This window comes from Mustela nigripes, chromosome 10, assembly GCF_022355385.1.
Source record: "Mustela nigripes isolate SB6536 chromosome 10, MUSNIG.SB6536, whole genome shotgun sequence".
NCBI lineage: Eukaryota > Metazoa > Chordata > Mammalia > Carnivora > Mustelidae > Mustela > Mustela nigripes.
The window spans coordinates 5,176,095-5,201,248 of NC_081566.1; the positions used below are offsets into that span (position 1 = coordinate 5,176,095).

The 25,154-nt window shown below is 40.3% G+C and overlaps 1 protein-coding gene across 6 annotated transcripts in view; it reads right to left on the reverse strand.

Moving 5' to 3' along the window:
- Positions 1 to 25,154, reverse strand: part of POU2F1 (POU class 2 homeobox 1) — a 173,218-nt gene that overhangs the window by 66,803 nt on the left and 81,261 nt on the right. For 2 of the 6 annotated variants that reach the window (XM_059412472.1, XM_059412471.1), the window contains exon 2: positions 3,370 to 3,435. In XM_059412472.1, the coding sequence (XP_059268455.1) occupies positions 3,370 to 3,435 (66 nt within the window). Of the gene's footprint in view, positions 1 to 3,369; positions 3,436 to 3,893; positions 3,956 to 6,754; positions 7,006 to 23,842; positions 23,934 to 25,154 lie in introns of those variants that run through there. The other 4 variants (XM_059412475.1, XM_059412474.1, XM_059412473.1 and 1 more) reach the window with 4 other exon arrangements.

Here is a 25,154-nt window from a genome sequence, read left to right on the forward strand (position 1 = left end):
GAGAAAGGCAAAGAAGACACCCCTCAAACGCGATCTTAAATAATTCTACAGTATTACTCCCTCTAAAATGTCACAAACCAAAGTTATTTTTTCTAGAAATATTTAAAGTTTTAGTAATCTACATGAAAGTATTCCAAATCCAAGAAAAGGTAAGACTTCCGTTTTCTTACAACACTAAGCGTTCTTTCTACTGAGAACTTTGTCATTCAAGTAGCAGAAGCGAAGACTTCATACATCCTTTACAATTAAACAATCTGTAGGTCTGCTTTATTTTTAAATAAAAATCAATTTGTAGGCATGTAATTGTCTGAGAAATCTATCTATATCTGATACACTGAGCATTATAACTTAATAGGCAAACTGGAACTCCAAGTTATTTTTATATTCCTAAACTAACAAACTGACATCAGTGGGAGATGCTAAGAACAAAGTGAGAGGCTCTTAACATTTCAGAAATTGACATTCAAGGTTCTAGTTACCTTCAAGCGCATGTAAAGGTCTGTAACATGGAAGTGATTTGTAATTTTACAAAAGCAACAAATGCTGAGTTTTAGAGACATTAAAAAGTAAAAATCTATATTGATACTGCCCAGTTCTGAGTCTATCACACACTGCATATTAAAACAAGTCAAGATATTCCCAAGACTGCTTTAGCAAGTGCTGCATCTAGAACTTCTCTTATACATGGTTCTGAAAATGGTTTTACCTGAAATCAAGCACAGCTTAAATTTTGTTTTATTTTATTGCAATTCATGGAAGAAACCATATGCAGGGTGTAAATCCTCATTTTGCCTTTATTTCCTGGCTGGTTTTGTGCCTTGACTTCCTACTCCTTGAAATAATAATACCTAACTTACAGGGCTGTCATTAAGAACTCAACTTGAAATCAGGTAATGGGAACAGTGCTTAAGATTTTTTTAAAACATGTCTTCGGGGGATTATTAAATAAATATAGGTGCTCAACAAACGGTAGCAATGAAACGTCTATTACTCGTAGGGGTTTCTCAAGGACTCTAGGGTAGCCCCATTTTCAGTGCTGGCCCAACCATTAGTCTGTCTTCCCTGAGGAATGCACGCCTGTCCTCTGAAGTGGCTCCTTGGGCGCAAGTGCCCTGTACACCCCCCAACGTCCTGCGGGATCAACCGCCCTGCTTCCCTCTGCAAACAAGTCCCACACCTAAGCTCGTTGGCCAGAACACTGGCAGATGGATCCGTGCTACAAAATGATGCAAGACAGCACCCGATCAGAGGACAGAGAAACAGCAAAAATGAGACAGCAGCCGACAGCCCAGACAGAAGGGAACGCTGCCCTTCTCCCTGCGGCGGCAGGTCCCACGGCAGCAGGTCCCGCGGCGGCCTCCCCGGCTGGCCTTGGCGCGCTCTGGGCGCCCCGCTCAGTGCAGCGGGCTGTTCCATGGCTCAACTCCCACCAAGAGACAGGTTCACTTTCGGGATTAAAAGCTTAAGAAGTACCTCCATGTGGAGAACAATTTCGAATGGAAAGATATGGAGGCGGGAACCACTATACTGGTTTGCCTCATCTGCTTCAAATTACAAGATGTCGTGGCCGACAAGAGGTGAAAACAAAGGCTGCTTCCAGGGGTGACTCCCAGACGTAGGACCTCCCACAGTCGGGCAGTTTTAAAATGATGGGTCAAGGGCACCTGGGTGGCTCAGTGGGTTAAAGCCTCTGCCTTTCAGCTCGGGTCCTGATCACAGGGTCCTGGGATCGAGCCCCACATCGGGCTCTCTGCTCAGCAGGGAGCCTGCTTCCTCCTCTCTCTCTGCCTGCCTCTGCCTACTGTGATCTCTGCCTGTCGAATAAATAAATAAAATCTTTAAAAAAAAAAAATGATGGGTCAAAGAGGCAACCCCCTCTGCAAGTGAAAAACCTAGTTTACTTCAGAAGTTGTTCCTGTCTGTGTAGCCCTGCCCCTGACTCCGTCTCACACAGCCGAGTACTGAAACTCGTGCCTCCTCCCCAGAAACCGGGCCGGCCCGGCGCCCGCTCTGGTGCACGATGAAGACACCCGGTGGAATGTCCTCGGAGCAATGCAATGAATGAACAGCAGGGCTTGTAGAGATGTTCTACCCTTCACGGATTTGCCTTTCTCTCATGGGGCCTCAGTTTTCTCATTTACATGATATTAATTTTCTCCTGATAAAGAGTTTAATCAAGTATAAATTTTTAAAAATTACCAGATGAAAGAACAGATTAGAAATAGGTGTGTGTTTTTAACTATCTACTGACATCCTCATAACTTCAATTTATACTGAATGGGGGGTGGATAATATTTACTATTTTGATTAACACCAGTAACAAGGGCAACGCTTTACTGAATGGTTACCGTGTAGCGATTAGCACTGTGCTTAACCGTTTCCTTTAATACTCACAATGACCTATGAAATATATTATCTACATTTTATAGGTGAATAAAGTCTCAAAAGATTGGGGAAATTGCCTTAAGTCCAAAGCTAGTAACAAATCCCTAATTCACACCCAGAACTATTTGACCCTAAAGGACTCTTCTCTCAACTGCTTCAGAGTTTCTCTGAAAAACGGCAGCAAAGAGATGAAGCAATCTGCAGGAGAAACTAAATAATCTCTTGTTTTTTTAATTAACATACCATGTATTATTTGCTTCAGGGGTACGGGTCTGTGAACCCTCAGTCTTACACAGTCCACAGCACTCACCATGGCACATGCCCTCCCCTACGTCCGTCACCCAGACACCCCATCCCTATCCACCACCCCTAGCAACCCGCAGTTTGTTTCCTGAGATTGAGTCTCTTGTGGTTTGTCTCCCTCCCTGGTTTCGTCTTGCTTCATTTTCCCCTCCCCTCCCCTCTGATCCTCGGTCTTGTTTCTCAAATTCCTCATTGCAGTGAGATCATATGATAATTGTCTTTCTCTGATTGACTTACTTCGCGCAGCATGATACCCTCTAGTTCCATCCGTGTCGCTGCAAATGGCAAGATTTCGTTTCTTTTGATGGCTGCGTAGTATTCCATATCTCTTTCTCTCTCTCTCTCTCACACACACACACTCACACTCATCTTTATCCATTCATCTCTTGATGTTCATCTAGGCTCTTTCCGTAGTTTGGCTACTGTGGACATTGCTGCTATAAACATTGGGGTGCATGTGCCCCTTTGGATCACTGCGTTTGTATTTTGGGGGGAAATAACCAAAACTAGATAATCTTAAGCAAATACAATACCAGTTCCCGCAAGCGCTAAATTACATTTGACAACTCAACACTCCAACTGCTCTTCATTTGCCGAACAGAAGTCACGGTTAAATGGAAAGTTCTTCTCTTAACTCCATTAGATCTAGTTAAAAAGCCGGATCTGGGAATCATCTCTTACCTGTGTTGCCATCTCCACTCTCCATAGATGGTTTACTGGTTTCTGACGGATTGTTCATTCTTGAGTCTGCAATGAATGAGAGGTGAATGAGGTTTTTAAAAATTGGGGATGTGGTTAGGAAGGCAAAATTGTGGCAAAGGAAAGGTTTAAGAATATTGACTAATGTTACATTAATGTTCAAAAACATCAAATGTAACTAGTGTTACATCACAACATGATTTTTGATGTTTTGTGTAACTTATGTTACATTAATTAATGTTCAGAAACATCAAAGAATATTGACTGTTACATTAATTAATGTTCAAAAACAGATAGTGTCAACACTAAAACATTGGAAATTGTAATAAAAGTTTTATCTGAACGAAATTCAGGATTCCTTTAATCCTGAAGTGATCCACAAATAAACTCACTTTCCAAAGAATTTTAACTTTCTCCTAACAAAGATAACTGAAATCTAACTGGAAAAAAATTACAATAGAGTCTAACATATAAATGTAATAAATAAAATATGAAGCATAAAATACCTCAAAGAAACAAACTAGGGCCAAGCACCTTACAGAGTAAAACATGTTACTCTCAAAGAAAGCTTCTTTTTCTCATAAGCCTTCGCATTTGTTAGTTACAACCAAAACAATTCACCAGTACTCTTCCTAAAAGACTGTACTGTAACTCAACCTCACAGAATAAAAAGAAAGCATGTCTAAGAAAAAAATCTCCTTATCTACTCCCTACCCAAACTATGCGTCAAAGTGAGAATATGTCAAATGCATAACCCAACCGTAAGCCAGTCCAAGAAGGTGCACCACAAGGCATGACAGATATTCTAATAATTTCAAAACTGAACCACAACCACACCCACCTAAAAACACTATGTGATATCCCATATGAACCTCCTGACCTGGGTTTATCTCCTTGAGGGTTATCTCTTTAATGAAGGTTTTCATAGTAAAAAATTTTCATCAAGCAATATAAAGTATCCCAGGAGATATACAAGGGACAAGAACAAGTCTGTTTTTCTTCCACCTTTTTAACAGGGTAAAACCTAAATATACATTTAATACATACCTTACTGTATTTCTACTATAAACCCAAACTTAGCATATTTGTAATCAAGTTTATTATCAACCAAGTTCCCCGCTTTCCCTTACTGAGTTAAGAACCATTTAACTATAATTATTAGTTTAGAATAAGTAAACCACATATATTTGATTTTTTCACTCAGGGGTACATTTTGTCATCTGCTTTAATGTTTAACTAGGAAACCAAAAACATCATCAGAAGTCCCAACCACCCTGTCCATAGTTGCTTTATCCAAATGCACGAGTGATAAGAGAGAATCAAGAGTCCTCCTCATAAATTTCATTTCCAACCTGGACGCTGTGTGATAGCGTTTCTAACATAGGTTTTGAAACAGATGCTTGTCTTACAGTCTTAAGCAGTTTTATCATCTTTAGTTTGTTCTTCAGATGTTTGAAGGATTCAAATTCGTTTTTTCTGTGGTCATAAAGGAGAGTAGTTCTATAACTTCCTTGCATCTACTGCACAGAAAAATTTAAATGTCACTGAAAGAGTACTAAGGTTTGAAAGGAACAGGTGTACAACTTAGTGAAAACCAGCTTTCTGAATGACTTAACCAAAATCTTACGAAGTCCACAAAGATCAGAACAAATGTTAATATACCATTAAACATACGTTCTGCTCAATGCTTCCTTTAAAATAGCAAAAGAAAGTGGGAGAAGTATGAACCAGTTAATATTCATAAAAAGGGTAACATATCTTTTATACAAAGAAGTAGGAATAATTCTTAACAAGTCATGAGCCTGTGCTTGTGAAACTCATACCCTTATTTCCACACATCTAAATTAAAAATTATGTCACAGGTACTGTGTGACTCTTCTAAGCATTTTCTATTGAACTGTCGAGCTTTAGAGACATTGAACAAAATTACTTCACACACACACATACAGACACATGTAAATAAAACAAAATTCTGACTAACTGTACAACAATGTGAAAACTGTTCAAATGATAGTTACTGTTTGTTACAAATAGTGTAGATACAATTTCCAATTCTAAAATACAATGCTAAAAATATTTCAAAGGTATTTTTCTTTTCTTTCTTGAGTTCCCAACATAGATGTAAAAGAGTAAATACAAGTAAGTTCTCTTTTGATATCTGAAGTTTGTTTGTTCTTTTTTTCTCTCTGGGCACAGCGAGCTGTGTATGAGTCTAACACACAGTCTACAAACTGTTCTCGGATGGAATTCTTGGTATCAGTTTGTTGTTTTGATTGTGGTTTTTATTGTGCTATACAAATATTACTACTGTCTTGAGTTTACATCATTCCTTCGGCCTAACAATGTAAACATTTTCAGAACTATCGTTTAATTTTATCCTTAGCAACTGTGAAGGAGATGGGGGTGGAGGGGTTAAGCTTCAAATTTTCAAGCACAAAAAATGATGTACAGGGGAAAAAAAAATCACTTGCAAAGGTTTTCAACCTAAAGTACCTCCGTCCTGGGAGTTTATAGCATCTGACTCCCCAGGTGACCAGAGTAAGGTAAGGAGGTTTCAAGAATTTTGCATACAAACAGACAAATCTCAACACAAAATAGAGCCACCAGGAGTCACAGTGAGTCTCAATCTATTTTAAATCTCAGTTACCAAAGACAGTTTATATAATCAAGCGTCACACCCCCTCTCCTAACAGGTTTGTTGTTCTACAGAAAGAACTCTAAATACAGGCTTTCCAGCACTTAAAATTGTTTTCTGAAGAACAGAAGTTGATTTTTTTTTTAAATAAAAAAGGCTAATATCGGCCAAAATTTGAAAAGTTGATAGTTTCTCAAAGCTGGAAACGGATCAACCAACAGTCCTATGGCAGGAACCGCTGCCGTGGCCCTCTGCGTCAGAATTCATGGGAGCCATTCTGCCACTGGGGCTCCGCCTTATTTTTCACTGTCCACTTTTGGTTTTTATATAAGACATTGACATTAGGTATGCAAAACATTTTTATTAATATGTACACATTTTTTAGGTACACTTTATAATATTGTTTCAGATTTAGAGTGTTTTTAGGACTACATGAAATGCTCCCAATAGAAATTTCCAAAAAGCAAAAAGGTACTCTGTTTAAGGTGAATTCCAAATCCACACTATGTACTGAAATGTCCTCTGAACCAGAAGAGCTGGTGGTAGGAGGGACCTACTGCAAATTCAAGTATGCTCCTGCCTTGCAAATGCTTTCCTACTTCTCTGCACAGTCCACCTCTCCCCTCCCTCCCCGAGCTGGTTGCATATGCGATTAAGCATTTATGCATAGTCAACCCCACACACGCCATTTCCATACTAAAGCTTATAAGAAAGAACTGTGCTGGTACCCACCTAGAACATAGTCACTGCAGTCCAGCATTGCTGTGAGGTCTTCTAGAGGTTCAGACAGTCCAGAGCAAGGAAGAAACAGGTAGCAGTTTGGGGTGGGGGAAGAAGGTACTACTATTTCTACCAAATCTACACTATGTTCTTAAGAGAACAAGGGTGGGAGGTGGAAAGTGGATTAGGGGGCGAGGCAAAATACAACTTCAGTTACACCATAGCAATCTTCAACTGAATAAGGAAACTTCAGTTGCTCAGAGGAGTTTTAGTCTCTCCTACCAGCTAGGACTGACATTGTCAAGGCAACTGAAGCATGAAAAGTTCCCCTTTTTGTAATAAAATAGAAACAAAGATTGCAGCTGGCAGTTTCCATAATGAAGCTTAATCAGTATGCGAGTGATTAGGGCCTTATGCAAATCTCTCCTCGTTAGCACAGCAGCCAGCACTTTGAAGTCCGCGAACAATTCATTTACAGAACACACTGAAAGCACTCCCTGCATAATTTAAATCATTGCATAAATATTTATCAGCCCATTTGCATATTAATTGGCAGTGCATGAAGGGAAAAATTATCTCCTGAGTGCCAGCATAATAATTAGGAGGATAAAATGAGATTTCTTCCAATGGCCTGGCTCCTCGGACCTAACTTGAGATAGTACCAGGGGAGAAGGGAAGAGACAGGAGACAGAGTTCTGTTAAAATGGCACTGAAATGACACGTACAAATTAGAAACAACTCTACAGACTTAAGCACCTTTAATCTTATTCCTGCTGGCAACAATGACTTCAGTAATAAGAGGATTTGCAAAAAGCTTTCTACACAATCCAAATAATCCCAAGGAAACAATTAGCAAGGTAGAAGCAGAACATAGGGCTGTCAAGATGGTGCTAGCCTACTGATAGGAAATTTTCCAAATATTAACGTGCACTGTCTGGGGAAAGTCCTACTTTAAAACAAGGTAACAATATAAACCCAGAAGTAGTGCAAGAGCTGTAACATTATTTTCAAGAGTATGGAAACTCATCATCTATAAATCTTTTCAGGCTACTAAATTAACAGACCAGATTAGACCAACACCACATATCATGAAGCACCCTTCCCTCATCGAAATCAATCGAAAGAAGATGTTTCATCATTTACAATATCAATCACCAAAAAAAAAAAAAAAAAAAGGTCATACAAATTATGGACTTAGTCTTTTCAAGTAAATTTCACCTCCTGTATAGGAAATATATATATTTGTATTCTTTACTAGAGAATATATCTATTCAATTTAAAGTAAATTTACAAGGTAAAACATCAGTCCAAAACTCTTTAGGCATTATGACAGGACATTCCACTGTAATCACCATAAACAACTCAGGAAAAGACTTATAAAAATCCCACGAAGTAGGTATAACTGACTTCTTTGTGGTTTGTTTTTTTAAAGAGGAAACTGAGGCAGAGTGAGCTAAAGCACTTTACCCAATGTGACACTAATAATTTGGAGTCAGACTTAAAATCAGATTCTGCTGATATCAAAACCTGAGCTCTTTCTTGCCCATTATTACACGCTGCGGCCCAGTGGTCCACTTACGGAAGTAGCAGACATGCGGGGCTTAAAAAGGGCAGCAGATTAACACAGCTTGTTTTCAGTGCAGTGAGGACACTAATAACTAATGACAAAGATTTTGTGTTTAAAAGTCCAGTATGTACAGATACACAGAAGAGTGCACTAGAATTGAGGGGAGTTCTCCAGGGTATTACCCCGTTAACAACTTTTTATTTAGAACTAGTCTTCAAGCATGCCATGTGTCTGATTATTAAAAATATGTATTTTTAAAAAGATTTTTATTCATTTATGTGTCAGAGGGAGAGGGAGAGAGAGGGCACAAGCAGGGGGAGCAGCCAGCAGAGCAAAAAGCAGGCTCCCCTCTGATCAAGGAGCCTGCTGTGGGACTGGATCCCAGGACCCCGGGATCACAACCTGAGCCAGAGGCAGATGCTCAACCAACTCAGCCACCCAGGTGTCCCCAAAGTACGTATGTTTTCCCAACATTAAGGTTGAAATTAAACTCAACATGCATACGTGGACACAAAAGACAAGACTTCTATAACAGAACTTTAAAAAGATTTCTTTGCAGGTCAATAAAGTAGGTAGGAACAGAACCAAAACCCTCTCTCAAGTTCTAGATAAGCACTCTATTTGTACTTCTAGTCCTTCCATTGTGCAGAATCACAAAATTCCTATGAGGGGAGAGTTCACAGAAGAAGAGAAAGGTAACACTGCCACTCTGTACCAGGGAGACTATGTGCCTTCCCTTTTTGAACCCTAATTTTCTCATCTGTAAAATGAGAGATCTTTTCCACGAGGCTGCTGTGAGGATAAAGGGGCCTGTGCCTCTCAGACCTGATCGTGGGGCGAGGCAGGAGGCAGCTGTGCCAGTGGACAGAGACCACGACACAGGATAAGCAAGCTACCACCTTCAAGAGCACCAAGTTTACTCAATAATAATTCCCAACACTTCGTAGTAAAACAATAAAGACTGTATTACACAACAAAATACAAAATTCAAATGAGTTTTGAAAGCCTTGGACTATACAAGCTGTACCTGGTGAGAAAATACCAGAAGCGTGACTGTGACTGGTAAGGAGGGGACACCAGTGTATGCTTCTTTCCCTCCACTTTCGTCTTCATAAAACTTTACGTTTACTACCTGTACTTATTACAGACGATCTCTGCAACTCACCATCTACTTTTTATGCTGTTTGCAGTGGCACTTCTAAGCTACCTTTCTTACACCAATTTGGTCTTTCATAAATCAGCTAAGTGGGACTTGAAGCCTCAGCCAGGCCATCACTGCCAACTACGAAGTGTTTGCTGGAAGGTGCCCTTTCAGGGGTGGGGCCTTGGCAGTGTACTAACCACCCCCCCCCAAGCCAAGAGAGTGGCACAGGGCCTCTGCATAGCAGGGGGCCTAGAGCTCACCAGCTGACAGAGGCTGCTATCCAGAGAGGGACCCCTGTCCCTTCTGCTGCAAGTCATTCGTTGTCCTCACTCCAAGAACAGAAAGAGGGGCAAGCGGAGGCAGTGCTGAGATGCAGCTGTCCACAGTGACGGGGAGCCTCACCCATGCAGCGGACTTCATTACAATGGAAAGGACAAGAAAACTCCCATTCGCCACCCTCGATGTAGGTATTCTGCGCATTCTAAAAGGCAGGTTTAAATACTAGAAGGCTGTCTAGGCCTCTACAGATGGACTGTAGGAGGCTGGCTACCATCCATCCCTCCCCTGCACTCCCCCAACCAAGGCAAAGTTAGACCCAAAAGAAGGGAACAGACAGTTTTCCCACAAAGCTCAAGCATTCACTTTATTGGGCCCTCTGTCTGAAATATCAGATTAAAACTTAACCTAAAAAGAATACCCTTCTAAAAATAGAAATTTCTGGAAAATTTTGTAGGGCTGTCAGTCATTCACACTTTAGCACAAATTAATCCAATTCAACTGCTTTCCTTTAACACCTCACTGAGGAGTTGTAGGGTGGTAATAATTGTTTCCATTGGAAAAGGCCAGTAAATACTCTTATAAAATAAATGCTATTAGCTGACCTGTACTTGGGGGATGGGGAAAGGGTTCACAGAAAGCAGAAAATAGGAAATAGTAGCGTACAGTAGTATAAAAAGGAGCTCAAAGACAAAGTTAAAATTCACATACTTCAAAATCAGGCTTAAAACTGAGGCTCTTTTATTTTTCATTATTATTATTATTATTATTATTATTATTATTTTAGTAATCTCTACACCCAGCGTGGGGCTTGAACTCCTGATCCTGAGATCAAGAGTCGCATGCCCCTCCAACTGAGCCAGCCAGGCAACCCTGAGCCTTTTCTTTAAGAATGGGAAGAAATGCTCTTCCAGAATCCAGAATTCATGGCTTACAGCATCTGTATTAGAGTAGTTCTTCACTCATGATCATATGGCTAGTCTCGGTCTCATTAGAAAGGCAACTGAGGACAATAACAACTCAATGACAAACCAGATTTTTAAAACACATCTTTTGTGTATGAGGGAACAGAAGCAGGCCTGTACTCCACCGACCTCACTTATCAAATTCCAACCTGGTCACAGGCCAGATAAACAGCCAAGTGTACACCCCAGGACTGGCCGTCCAGCTAGTCCGGGGAACGGGAAGGTATACTCGGCAACTGGTCGCCGGCACATCCCGTCTGCCTCTCAGTAGGATTTTTCATCCCCTAGCCCCACTGCTTTCACGCCTAGGCAATCTCAATTGCCTCTTTATTTTTTAAAGATTTTATTCATTTATTTGACAGAGACACAGGGAGAGAGGGAACACAAGCTGGGGGAGTGGGAGAGGGAGAAGCAGACTCCTCGCTGAGAAGGGAGCCCAACGTGGGGCTCGACCCCAGGACCCTGAGATCATGACCTGAGCCAACGGCAGCCGCTTAAAGACTGAGCCACCCAGGCTCCTGCAATTGTCTTTTTAATTCTCACCTATTTTCAAAATCTACCACTACTGGGGCGCCTGGGTGGCTCAGTGGGTTAAGCCGCTGCCTTCGGCTCGGGTCATGATCTCAGGGTCCTGGGATCGAGTCCCGAATCGGGCTCTCTGCTCAGCAGGGAGCCTGCTTCCCCCCCCCCCCCTCTCTACCTGCCTCTCCATCTACTTGTGATTTCTCTCTGTGATTTAAAATCTTAAAAAAAAATCTACCACTACTTTAATCTCCTCACCAGCTTCTTTACAGAAAACAATGACACTGCTTCAGCAGATGCTCAGTAATACAAAAATGTTTTATTAGCTCAAGAATTATAAACCGTTATCTTACCAAAAACCTCATCCCAAAACTCATCATCCACAGAAAGCCTAAAATAATTTACTAAGGCTCAAATACAAAAGAACGTTCTAGGATCTGGAAATTTCTTAGATCCAAAATCAAGTGATGGGTATCAGCACTGCCACTATTCCTCTGCACGGAATATCACAGTATATGTGAATAACATCCCCCCCCCCAAGGCTGCAATATGGAATTTCAGAGCTTAAGAGGAACAGATTTAAGAAAACAATGTCTGCTGTATTTACGAAAAATCTTCGATGGGCAAACACCAAGACCGAATCTATTTTTATCATTCTGGCAAAAAGCACTGCCCGATAACAAGAGATCGTAGGGATGATTTTCTTTCTGAAAAACCAAACTGAGAGCTAGAGAATGACTCACAGGTCCCACTACTAAGTGGCAGAGAAAGCAGGGGCTAAAGGACATAACAAGGAGGCATGAGAGCAAAGTTTAAGTAAAATAAAACATGCTGAAACTCTTACCCATGACACGGAGATCTGTAGTTGGTCAATTAAAAAGGTCAGCTTAAATATTATAAAACCATTATATCATAAACATTTCATGTTAACAGAAAGTACATAAGCATACATTTATTTACTCATCTTTTGATGGTGGACCAAAGCCTTTGCTTTAAAATTAAATCCACTCATTTGAGTTTCCTCTTCTTTTCTGGGTGAATCATATCCTTTAATACTTACTCCAGTATTTTCAGTTTCAATTTCTTTTTTTTTTTTTTTTTTAGATTTTATTTATTTATCAGAGAGAGAGGGGGGAGAGAGCGAGCACAGGCAGACAGAATGGCAGGCAGAGGCAGAGGGAGAAGCAGGCTCCCTGCCGAGCAAGGAGCCCGATGCGGGACTCGATCCCAGGACGCTGGGATCATGACCTGAGCCGAAGGCAGCTGCTCAACCAACTGAGCCACCCAGGCGTCCCTTCAGTTTCAATTTCTTGAGTTTGTTTTTCAAGCTTTTCATATTTGACATATATATTAAGAATATAAAAAACTCAAGAAGAATTTCATGAAACAATGCTCCTTCTTAGATGTAGTACAATATGATACATATTTTTTATTTTTATTTTTTTTGATACATATTTTTTAACTGTTGATTTCAATCTACTGAATTGACTTCATGACCCACAAATTGAAAAACTGCTTTAAAAGTAAGACAAGGGGCGCCTGGGTGGCTCAGTGGGTTAAGGCCTCTGCCTTCGGCTCTGGTCATGATCCCAGGGTCCTGGGATCAAGCCCTGCATCGGGCTTCCTGCTTGGTGGGGAGCCTGCTTCCCTCTCTCTCTCTCTGCCTGCCTCTCTGCCTACTTGTGATCTCTGTCTGTTCAAATGAATAAATAAAAATCTTTTAAAAATATATATATATAAAAAAAGGTAAGATAAGAATGTGGAGTGCCTGGGTGGCTCAGGCAGTTAAGCAGCCCACTCCTGGTTCCGGCTCAGGTCATGACCTCAGGGCCCTGGGACGGACCCTCTGCTGTTCCCCGCGCTGGGGGAGGGTCTGCTTGAGGATTCTCTCTCCCTCTCCCTCGCTCCTCCACCCCCTGCATACACTCTCTCTCTCTAAAATAAACAAACCTTTAAAAGAAAAAGGCAAGAACTTAAAAGACACATCAAGCACTGAGAGCACAGAATCTTTTTCAAAGAACCATTTATCCCTAATATTTTACAGCTCTTTTCTCACATCTAATTCAGCAGCATTTTCAGTAATTATCCTTTATCTACAGTTTTCAAAACATTCAACTGAAGTTTTCACAGAGACGTCATCTCCTCCTTCTCTACCCATTAGTTGATATGATAACGGTTAAACCGTGGAACGAGGTGAGAGTCCAACCGGACGGGGCAGGCTGGGGAGCGCAGACAAGCGCCGGTGCTGCGGGCCGGCCGGCCTCCGAGGGGCAGCAGACGGCACGGACAGACAGTGCAGGCAGCTGTGATCCGAGGAGTCCCTCGGCCACCGGGTCGCTAGGGACAGCAGCGAGCTCCGGTGAAGAGGCTGGAGCTTCTGCGCTTCTCCGTAACTTCTGCCGACACACACATTGTCGTGCACGGAGCCCACCTGCCACCCGGGCGACCACTGCGGTGACTCCTAGTAGACGCGTCACTATAGAATTCCATCCTGCATTTCTGGCTGTGAAGTCTGAACTCCGCACGGCTCTACGGAAGGTTCGCCGTCGCACTGCTGTCCAGCTCAGCCTGTCATCCGATTTGATGCTGTAAATGTCTTTTTTCCTAGTTTATGGAGTTTTGCAAAGTCACTGATTCATGCACGAGCACATTCAACAAATACGGACTCGCTGCGGCCGGGCAGTGGGACAGGAAGTGGGGGCACAAGGCTGAGACACAGAATGCTCCCAGCTGATCAGACAGAAGAACCGGACAATCACCCCAAACAAGACCACCAAGTAAGAAGATTCCACAGAGGAGAAGAGCAGGTGACAACCCGGCTTTAACACAGGCCTACAGCCTGTCTTGGCATCTCTGGCTAATATTAGAGTTCTCCTAACAACTGCAATGTGACTTCTCTGATTCCATTTCTTAAATCCATGAAATACAGGCTTTTATTTATTGTGTTTTATTTGAAACCCCATGCTGCTTAATGATTCCCAGCCGTCCCTTTGAACTATTAGGTTTCATCTACGATATCGGTGAGGTGTCCTCTCTGTGTGTCTCTTACTCTCGGTTTCATAAATTTGTGTGAAGATACATGGGTAATAAGTATCCCAGAGTCTATGTGAGATATAAATTTAAAAACACATTTCTCTACTCAACTAATGAAGATGTTCTTCTGACTAATCAGATGTCACTAATACGTTTTAACAATGTCAACGGTGTAGTAGCAGTCAGCCAAACACATGTACGGACTGCCGATCTCTCTACAGGATCTTTCCTCCCGGGATGAACTCATGATCAAGTCTACCCACCGAACATATAAAGACAGGTTCAAAGGTTACGACCTCAGACCTTCCTTTATCGCCCTCCTCGTCAGGTGACTGTTTGTTGCTCCAAGACCATATACAAATGACAGTATCTCTTTTTGTTTGAAATGGTTCATCCTACAATATGCTATCAAATCCAAGCAAATGACATTGGTATAAAGGGTATGTGTAGGGGCACCTGGGTGGCTCAGTGGGTTAAAGCCTCTGCTTTCAGCTCAGGTCATGATCCCAGGGTCCTGGGATCGAGCCCAGCATCGGGCTCTCTGCTCAGCAGGGAACCTGCTTCCACCTTTCTCTCTCTGCCTGCCTCTCTGCCTACTTGTGATCTCTGTCAAATAAATAAATAAAATCTTAAAAAAAAAAAAAAAAGGGTATGTGTAGTTCTGTCATCTTATTGTCACATGTGTAGGTAGACCACAACACCACCGCTGCAATCACGATAGAGGAGAACCATTTCTTTTTCTTTGCTTTTCTTTTCTTCTTCTTCTTTTTTAAAGATTTTATTTATTTATTTACTTGACAGAGGTCACACGTAGGCAGAGAGGCGGGCTGAAAGAGAAAGAGGAAGAAGCAGGCTCCCTGCCGAGCAGAGAGCCCTATGGGTCTCAATCCCAGGACTCTGGGATCATGAACTAAGCCGAAGGCAGAGGCTTAACCCACTGAGCCCCCCAGGCGCCCCAGGAGAACCATTTCATCACAAAGAATTCCCTCCTGCTACCCTATTATGGCTTTACTCATTCCTCCCCTTCTGGCTATTCTGAATCCTTGACAACCAATCATCTGCCATCCGCCTTTGTAATTTTGTCATCTTGAGAATATTATAAAAATGGAATCACATCATATATGACAATTTCAGGTTGGCATATTTTATTCAACATAATACCCTTAAGATCTAATCAAGTTGTCCTGTGTGTCAACAGTTCATTCCTTTTTACTGCAGAACAGAATATTCCATAGTATGGATGTACCCTAATCTGTTTAACCATTCACCTATTAAAAGACTTTCGGTCATTCCCAGTTTGGAGTTATTACCAAAAACAATGCTACAAACTTTCATATTTGGGATGTGCACTGGGTCACAAGCTCCACAACGGGAGAAAAGGCTTGCAAAGGACCTGTCTGGTAAAGGATTCTCATCTATAATATATAAAGCACATTCCTGTATATGTTTTTATGTGGACAAATTTTTATTTCTCTGGGATAAATACACAGAAGTGATACTGCTGGGTCACATGGTTAAGTGTATATTTAGTTTTTGAAGAAATTTCCAAATATTTTCCAGAATGGCTGTACCATTTTAGGATTCCACAATGTATGAGAGATCCGGGTTCTCCAAATCTACACCAGCATTTGATATTATTACTTTTCATTGTAGCAATACAGAACGTATTTTCATATGCTTATTATTTGTGTATCCTCCTCAGCGACATGTCTATTCAATTCTTTTGGATTTTTCTAAAAATCCCCCAAATCTCCCTTTTCTAAAGGACTGTTTCGATTTCTAGAACTGAGTTTCACTGTGTGTGGGAGGGGAGGTCTAAGTACAGCTGACACATGTTATATCAGTTTCACGTACGTAACACAGTGATTCAACAAATTTATATGTCACCTATGCTCATCACAAGTGTAGCTACCACCTGTCACCGTCCAACACTACTACAATACCATGACTATATTCCCTACGCTGTCTTTTCTTCCTGTGATTTGTTCATCCCATACCTGGAAGCCTAGATCTCTCAGTCCCCGCCCCCATTTGTGCCTACTCCCCCCAACCCCCTCCCCTCTTGCAACCATTAGTTTTTTCCTATATTTATAGGTCTGATTCGGCTTTTTGTTCATTTGGTTCTTAGATTCCACATGTAAGTGGAATCATATGGAATCTGTCTTTCTCTGTCTGACTCCTCTCACTTAGCATAATGCCTTCTAGGTTTGTCTGTGTTTTCACAAGTGGCAAGATCTCATCCTTTTTATGGCTGAGTAATATTTCTTTGTGTGGACATATACCACAACTTCTTTCTCCATTATCAGTGGCCATTTGCACTGCTTCCACATCTTTGCTATTATCAATAATGCTGCAATAAACATAGGGATTCATGTATCTTGTTGAATTAGTGTTTTCTTTGGTAAATACACAGTAATGGAATTACTAGCTCATATGGTAATTGTATTTTTAATTTTTGAGGAACATACATACTGGTTACTGCAGTGGCTGCACCAACTTACATTCCCACCAAGAGTGTATGAGGGTTCCTTTTCCTCCATAGGGCTGCGTTTTGTGAGCCCTTTACATATTGTAGATAACAGCCTTTTATCAGATATGTGCTTTGCAAATATTTTCTCCCACTGTGGAGCTTGCCTTTCCATCCTTTTAATGGACACAGCAAAATATTTTAATTTTGGTAATGTCTAATTTATCAAATTTTTCCTTTTGTAGGCTGTATTTCTGGTGTCATGTGTTTTGGGTTTTTGTTTTTAAGATTTTTATGTTTAAGTCATCTCTACTCCCAACATGGGGTTTGAACTTATAACCCCAACATCAAGAGCAGCATGCTGTACTGCCTGAAGCAGCCAGTTGCCCCTCTGGGGTCATGTTTAAGAACTATTCATCAAGTCCTCTGTTCTACAGGTTTCCTTCTATGTTTCTTCCTAGTGTGAGCAGTAAAGGTGTTTTTTTTTTTTTTAATTCTTTTTTAATTGTTTGTCAAAAAGATTTTCCTTCCTCTATTTGCTCCAAATGTTTTCGTACCTTAGTCACAAATTAGTCATTTATACCTGTGTAAACCTATTTTGGGTTTTGTTTCTGTTCCAATGATTAATGTGTCAATTTCTTCACCAATATCCTCAGGCTTCATTCTTGCAACTATGTAAGAAGTCTTGAAGTTAAAGAAACTGATTTACTACCAGCATTTGTAGTGTTTGGTACACAAGTCCTAAGTATATTCTGTTGATTTAAAACTACATATTTTGTTAATTTAGCCATTCTTTTAGGGTAGGTCTACCAGAGAAGAATGCTTTGTTTTCCTTCATCTAAGAATGTCTTGATTTCCCGTTCACTCCTGAAGGATATTTTTGATAAAAACAGAAGTTGGTATTTTTAGTTCTTTCTCAATACTTGAAAAATGTGATGCCACTGCCTCTTGGCTTCCATGGGAATTGTTTTTCTCCATAGGGAAAGGCATCATTTCGCTCTCACTGTTTTCAGGATCTTTCCTTTGTCTTTAGTTTACCAACACTTTATTATTACTACTTTGCGTTTATATTGTTTAGAACTTGCTCAGACTCTAGAATCTATAGGTTTGTATCTTCTGATAAGTTTGGGAAGTTTTCAGCCAGTCTTTCTACGAGAATTTTTCAGACCACCCCCCTTTCCGTTCTCCTCCTCTGTGGTCTTTCTGTCAGTCCCACAGGTCCCTGTGGCTCTGCTCACGTATTGTTCTATTTTCTCCTTTTTGTTCAAATTGGGTAATTTCTACTGTTCTATGTTCCAGTTCATTCTGTCCCCTCTATTCTGCTGTGAGCCATCCACTGAGTTTTTGTTTCAGTTATTGTTTTTTTCAGTTCTAAAATTTTCATTTAGTTCTTTATATTTTCTGTATCTTTATGGAGGCTTTTTGTTTCTAGGCTGAAACTCTGCATTTTATTTTTCCTTTCTTTCTTTTTACTGTTTTGGTGAAGAAATTAGTAGTGGACTGCTCTAAGAATAACGGGAATATGCAGAAAAGACACAAAAGCAAGTTTAAAAGAACCTTCTATTGACTAAATTTCAGGCAATATGACAAAATAAATAAAAACAATAAATTGTAACCACTACTGGGGTGCGTGGCTCAGTCAGTTAAGTATCAGTCAATTAAGCGTCTGACTTTGGCTCAGGTCACCTCAGGGTCCTGGAATCAAGCCCCACGTCACACTCCTCACTGAGCAGGGAGTCTGCTTCTCCCTTTGCCCCCTCCGCCACGCCCACCCCCCTCGTGCTCACATTCTCTCTCAATTGAATAAATAAAAGTCTGTAAAAAATTATAACCATTACTCATAGGAATTCATGTTGAAATAAATAAATCAACAGGGAGAAAAGAAGGTTTTTTCCTTGTAGAATTCCAAATAAATACAGAAAGAATAATAGAAAGTCAGAATTTGGAAACTACCATCATCATATAAATTCAGTCAAAGTGCTCTATCTAATGAAATATCTAATATCAAAAATTTGATGATGAAAATGTTGTTTTCCTACAAAATATTAAGCAATTACAAAGGGAAGACGCAGCTTTACTGAGAAGCCTGGTAAGCATCACCATAATCAAGCGATCAGTTAAGGTCACTTAGTCAAGGGACAAATCAAAATTGTACACTACCAGAAAAGAGGAAGTGAGAACACAACATCACTTCTGTGATATTCCTGCCACAGACGTAGAACCTGAATCTATTATGGGGAACTATCAGATAAACACAAATTCAGGGACGCCTGTCACTCAGTCAATTAAGCACCTGCCTTTGACTCAGGTCATGATCACAGGGTCCTGGGATTGAGTCCCAGCATCAGGCTCCTTGCTCAGCGGGAAGCCTGCTTCTCCCTCTGCCTGCCACCCCCCTGCTTGTGCTCTTTGACAAGTAAATAAAATCTTTAAAGGGGCACCTGGGTGGCTCAGTGAGCCTTCGGCTCAGGCCATGATCCTAGGGTCCTGGGATCGAGCCCCACATCGGGCTCTCTGCTCAGCAGAGAGCCTGCTTCCCCCTCCTTCTCTGCCTGCCTCTCTGCCTACTTGTGATCTCTGTCAAATAAATAAAATCTTTTTAAAAAACTCAAAAAACCACAAAAAATCAAAAACCACATATACAAATTCAAAGATATTCCACAAAATATATTCTTCCAAAGTGTCACAGTCTTGAAAATCAATTAAAGACTAAGGAATATGGTTGAAGAACAGTAAAGAGATAGGATGATTATATGCTGTGTAGAATCCTGCAGTAGGTACTTTTACTATGAAGGCATTTTTGTGATAACTTGGCAAATCCGAATCAAGTCTATGGATTAGTTGACAGTAAAGTAATAACGCTAATTTCCTGCATTTTATGTCTGTATTGTGGCTCTGCAGCAGAATGTCCTTATTTATAGGATTATTCACTGAAGTACTGGGAGTGTTTTAAAATCAAAATAAAACAATAGCAAAGGAAAAAAAAAGAAAAAAGGGGGGGAGAGCTCAACAAACTACCAGTGTTTTATTATAATTCCAGTGGAGCCCTGTCATCCCCATCCCTAGAAATCTCAGATTGCAAGGTGCACATTAACACGGACAGGAGCACAGTTCTTACAGAATCATGAAATGCACAGATTACCTACGGTCAGAGCGCACTTGAAACAATTTAAATGGTATTCTGATGGACATCTCACGATATGGAGGAGTCCACACTGTGAGGCTCTACACTGCATGAGTGAAAGTCCATGTGAGCACTGAGAACTGAACAACCTTTCCACAACCGGTAACATACCGCATACCCAAAAAAGAGCCAGAAACCTATCACAACCCCAAATTCTATTAACTACCACCTTATTTATTTATGTTTAAAGATTTTATTTAATTGAGAGAGAGTAAGAAAGAGAGAGAGAGCATGAATAGGGCAGAGGGAGAGAGAGAAGCAGACTGCCAGCTGAGCAGGGAGCCCGAAGCGGGGCTTGATGCCAGCATGACCTGAGCTGAAGGCAGCCGCTTAACCGAATGAGCCACCCAGGCGTCCCTCTATTAAATATTTTAGAATCTCATATAGTTTTAAATAAAATCTACCCAGACAAAAGGCAATATTGGCAAATAAATTTTAAATATATTATATATATCTATTTTTACATGTCTTTAAAACTTATTATTTTATCGGCACGACAATGTGGTATGTCTAACTTCCTTACTTAAGAGATGTTGACTGAAAGACTTACTGTCTGTTACGGGTTGGACTGTGTCCCCCAGAAGAAGAGTGTGACCTAACTTGGAAATAGGGTCTCTGCAAATGATCAAGTTAAGAGGAGGTCAAGCGTGGGCCCCACGCCCATCGTCCTGGTATCCTTGGGTAAAATTTGGACACAGATACATAACAGGGGCAAGACAAGAAGGAAGACATGAAACATCCTCCCTCATAGGCTTCCAAAGGAACCAACCCTGCTAATACCTCAATCTTGAAGTTCTAGCTTCCAGAACCATGAGGTAAGAAATTTCTGTTGTTTAAGCCACCTGGTGTGTGGTACCTTGCTATGGCACCCCTAAAAACTTAACGCAACAGCTGAACCTTAATTTCCTCATTTGAGAAATGAAGATTATGCTATCACCCACGTTTGCTCTTAAATTTAAAATGAGAATAGAAGTTATTTTGAAAATAACCAAGAATTATAAAAATGATAATGGTATTGGTATGCGCTAGAAAATTTTATAAATACCACTGTCAAGATTTTTCTTCTATTATAATAAAAAATTTAAGTGAAACTCTTGACCATTTCTGGGTTTTTTTTCCTTTTTTTTTTTTTCATTTCTGTGTTTTTTAACTGACTTTTAATCCACAGGCCTCAAGATCACCTTTGTTGTACATGGTAAGAACAGAGTCTTAATAATGTTACAATTACCTGGACATGGCTGATTCCTGCTTTTTTCCTCATGCTTTAATCCTTAAATAACTTAAGAAGTGTAATTTTTCTTCTTTGCAATCATTTTTGAAAATACACTTTATTGAGTTATATTTGACATACAAAAGCTGTATATATTTAATGTATACAGCTTGGTAAGTTCAGCGGCAAGTATACTCCTCTGAGAGTACAAACAAGGCCATAAACGTGGCCATGACCTCCAAGTTTCCTCCCCTCCTTTTTCTTCATTAAAACCTGCATGTGTAGCAAGAGCACTTCACCTAAGATCTACCCTCTGTGCAAATTTTTAAATATTACAGGGAAGTACTGTTAACTACAGTTTTCTGAAAATTTAAAACTTGACCCTCCCACTGAAACCAAAAGCAAACAAACCAACCAACCCCAGAACACCGATGCATAAGCACCGAAAGCAATCCCAGGTGGTTGTGACTCAGAGCACTGGAAACAGGAGCACTTGGTGCTGCCGAAAGCAAACGATGAAAGAATATGGTGGATTAACAAGATGATCGCCCGAACAAAAGCGACGCCTAATTCTGTACACAGCACTTCTCTCGGCTCTACTTCCTGTACTTCCACACTTCTGCTAAAACTGTGCCTCGCAGATGCCGGCGGAGTCGGGATTCAAGACCCACTCGCCCCCCAGCCCCGCCTCACCTCCTTCCCTTCTACTCGGAGGTGAGCGGCTCTAAGACACATGAAGGCAGGTAAGCGACTCCGGAACCTTCTCAAAACGTCACTGTATCGGTAAGTTTCATACCATCTTCGCAAGCTCCGGTTAGAAAGGATTTAACAAAACCAACAATAAAATCTGCCCGTGTATCTCACCTTTCATCCAGTCCTAACATATGACTGCCCCAAGTTGAGAGATTCCAGGCAATCTAATTACATTTCTTATTTCGAATGGTACAGGTTAAAATGCACACAAATTACATTTCTTTGCTGTAAGTTCTCCACACAACCAGAAATAAAACAGTCCCCTCATACGATCTGCTGATAAAGTGTATTTTTAGCACCTCATCGCCTACATTCTAAGCATGCCCACCCTCCTTGGGCCAGGCGATGGTGGTAAATGGGAGATTTGTGGGGAAAGGGGAGCCTCAGGGGCTAAGTCAGGTTTTATGGCAAAGATACACCTGGTTTGGGCAAACTCAGGTACGCTGGGTACTTTAATAAAGAAGACGGCATTTTCTTTGTACTTTCATCATTACTGTTTCATTTCAGATAATAAGCTTTTACTTATCCCCCAGCCAGTCAAACACTTGAAATGTATTAATTTTCAAATGATACTCCTCGCTGTAACATTGATTTCTTTCATTAACATTTAACTAATTTTGAAAGGTCTGTCTGAAAAATACTTGAGAAAAATAATAACTGTTCGTTGTTGATCGGATATAATAAGTAAAAACACGGAGACAAATGTTCTATCACAGGAAATATGCCTTTCAACTTGCTCTAGTTAGTGTAGTTTAAGCACATGTTTAGAATATATAAATATTTTATAAACACCTTTCTTTTGTAGAGAGGCATAAGACCTACACATTTAAACGACATTATAAAAAGAGCTAATATGATTCTTATGGTTAAAATCATTACAGAGGAGACATGGTTTCTCTGCATTACCTCAATATGTCCCTAAAAGGCTCAGAGTTTTGGATGGCTGAATTATGAGAGGAAATTATTCTATAATCAATAATAGTTAACACGGGATAGGTTGGATTTATGATTGAGTTTTAATTCCAAAAATCAACAGGCTTCACAGCTTAGTAATGCACTTTTAAGTCTGAGAGCACTGGGTTTTAAACTCCACTTTCTAAACATCCTAAGCTACAGCACTCTCTTTGAAAGCCTCAGTTTCCTTTTCTGCAAAACAGGTCCAAAATATGCCCAAGGGTTCACCTCAGGCTTAAAGTGTATCTAAAAGCTTTAATGGTACCTAGTAGCTTATTAATGTTAATACCATTGTTAATATAGATAAAGTATTCTATGTGGCATATATATAGATCCATTTTGTCCTCTCTGTTCCTAAACTAACATTTTAAGTTATACATTAGACTCATATCAAATGTTGTTATGATTTGTCTACTCTCTTAGGCATGTTAATTCTTACTTAAGGTACTTAAAAGATAAGAATTTTGAAAAGGCACTAGAGTAGGAATCAAAATATGTAGGCTCTGATCTAAAATTTGACCTCAGCTCTAGACCAGCTAGCTCAACTTTCTTAAGCAAGTTACTTGATCTCGCTAATCTTCACTTAGGTCATCCGTAAAATGAAAAAATGTAGGTTTAATATTCTGATTACTAGATTAATTCTGTAAAACTATTATTTACAAAATACTATTAAACTGCCACATAGGGGTTACTGCTAATGTTATATTATCCAAATAAAGAGAAAACCTAGTATATTTATGTACCCAAAACAAAAAAAAAACAAAACAAAAGAAACCACCCAGCACAGCCTAATCTAGTACTAGGGCCAATCCTAAACTGTTTTCTGTCGCCGGCTAGGTCACAGGCATTCTAAGGATCACTCCATCGCATCAATAAATATCAAACAAATTTCAGAGCCAATATCATATATAAATATGGTAAGTCATTTTTATAGTCATTCCACAAAATTAAAGGCACTCATCATAAACACCTGGATTTATCAGAGGCTACTTAATTAATAGCTTTTATGAGCAGAAAATATTTACCAGGTATAGAAAGACTGCATTCTTTCTTTGAATTGATTCATTGAAAACTGAGAGTAGTTTGGTAATTAAAAAGGCAGGAAAGCTCTTCTTACTTTTCCAGTCTATGAATACAAAAAGAGAAAAAGGCAATACTGAGTCAACTGCATAAAATAACCTGACACTTTAAGGGCGAACAATTATACACGGTGGGGAACACTGGACCACCCGTGAGGGTGTAGTTCGCTGCCTGAGCACAGGGGACTGGAGGCGCGCCCTGCCCTTGTGCTGCTTCCTCATCTACCGGATGGGGATAGTAGTACCTGCCCTGACTTCAGAACGTGGAGGTGAATTAGAAGATCCTTGGAACATGTATTACAAGGTGCTACTCTCTCATAAAGCTGAATAAAATAGCCTACTTTTTTCTTTAAAGAGTATATTTCACTAATAAAAAAAAAAAATCCCCAAATCCAGTGTTACCTTTTTCCAAATTTACAAGTACCTACTTCAACTGGCATTATACACACACACATCCACACACCATATATACATACACATATGTATACATATATACACACACACATATGTTCCCAGGTGACAGATCAATGTATACGACCATCACTGCAAAATATTCTGGAAAAAAAAAAACGGTACAGGATTACAATTTTGTCACTAGAAAATAAGAAATACTTGGCACACACAAGTATGGAAGTTCACCATCACTCGCTGATCGCCACACTCTGCCAGAAAACCTTAGAATTCAGACCGGTAGAAAGTTCAAGCAGGGGCGCCTGGGTGGCTCAGTGCGTTAAGGCTCTGACTTCAGCTCAGGTCATGATCCCAGGGTCTTGGGATCAAGCCTCCCAACAGGCTCTCTGCTCAGCAGGGAGCCTGCTTCCCCCACTCTCTCTGCCTGCCTCTCTGCCTACTTCTGACCTGTCAAATAAATAAATAAATAAAATCTTAAAAAAGAAAGAAAGAAAGAAAGAAAGTTCAAGCAGCCTTAACCAAGGAAGAGGAGTCAATACTTGCGCTCTCATTTGCCACACACCTGTACCATGCAGCTATGTCTGAATTAGCATAACTAATTAGTACAACTAGGATAAGTCAGTATAACTGAGTAGTGTAACTTATTAGTAAAAAGCACCTAAATTGTATGTATCTGTGCTCTGTAACTCTGTGCTCACGTAACTAGTCCATATAATTTTTTTCTGTACATTCAGTGATGGACCTAACCATTTATGAAACTCTGAAACAAGGCTTAAGTTCAATGGTGCAAACAAAATCCAATACATAAATAGTTCCAATTGCCTTCTTTAAAAAAAAAAAAAAAGTT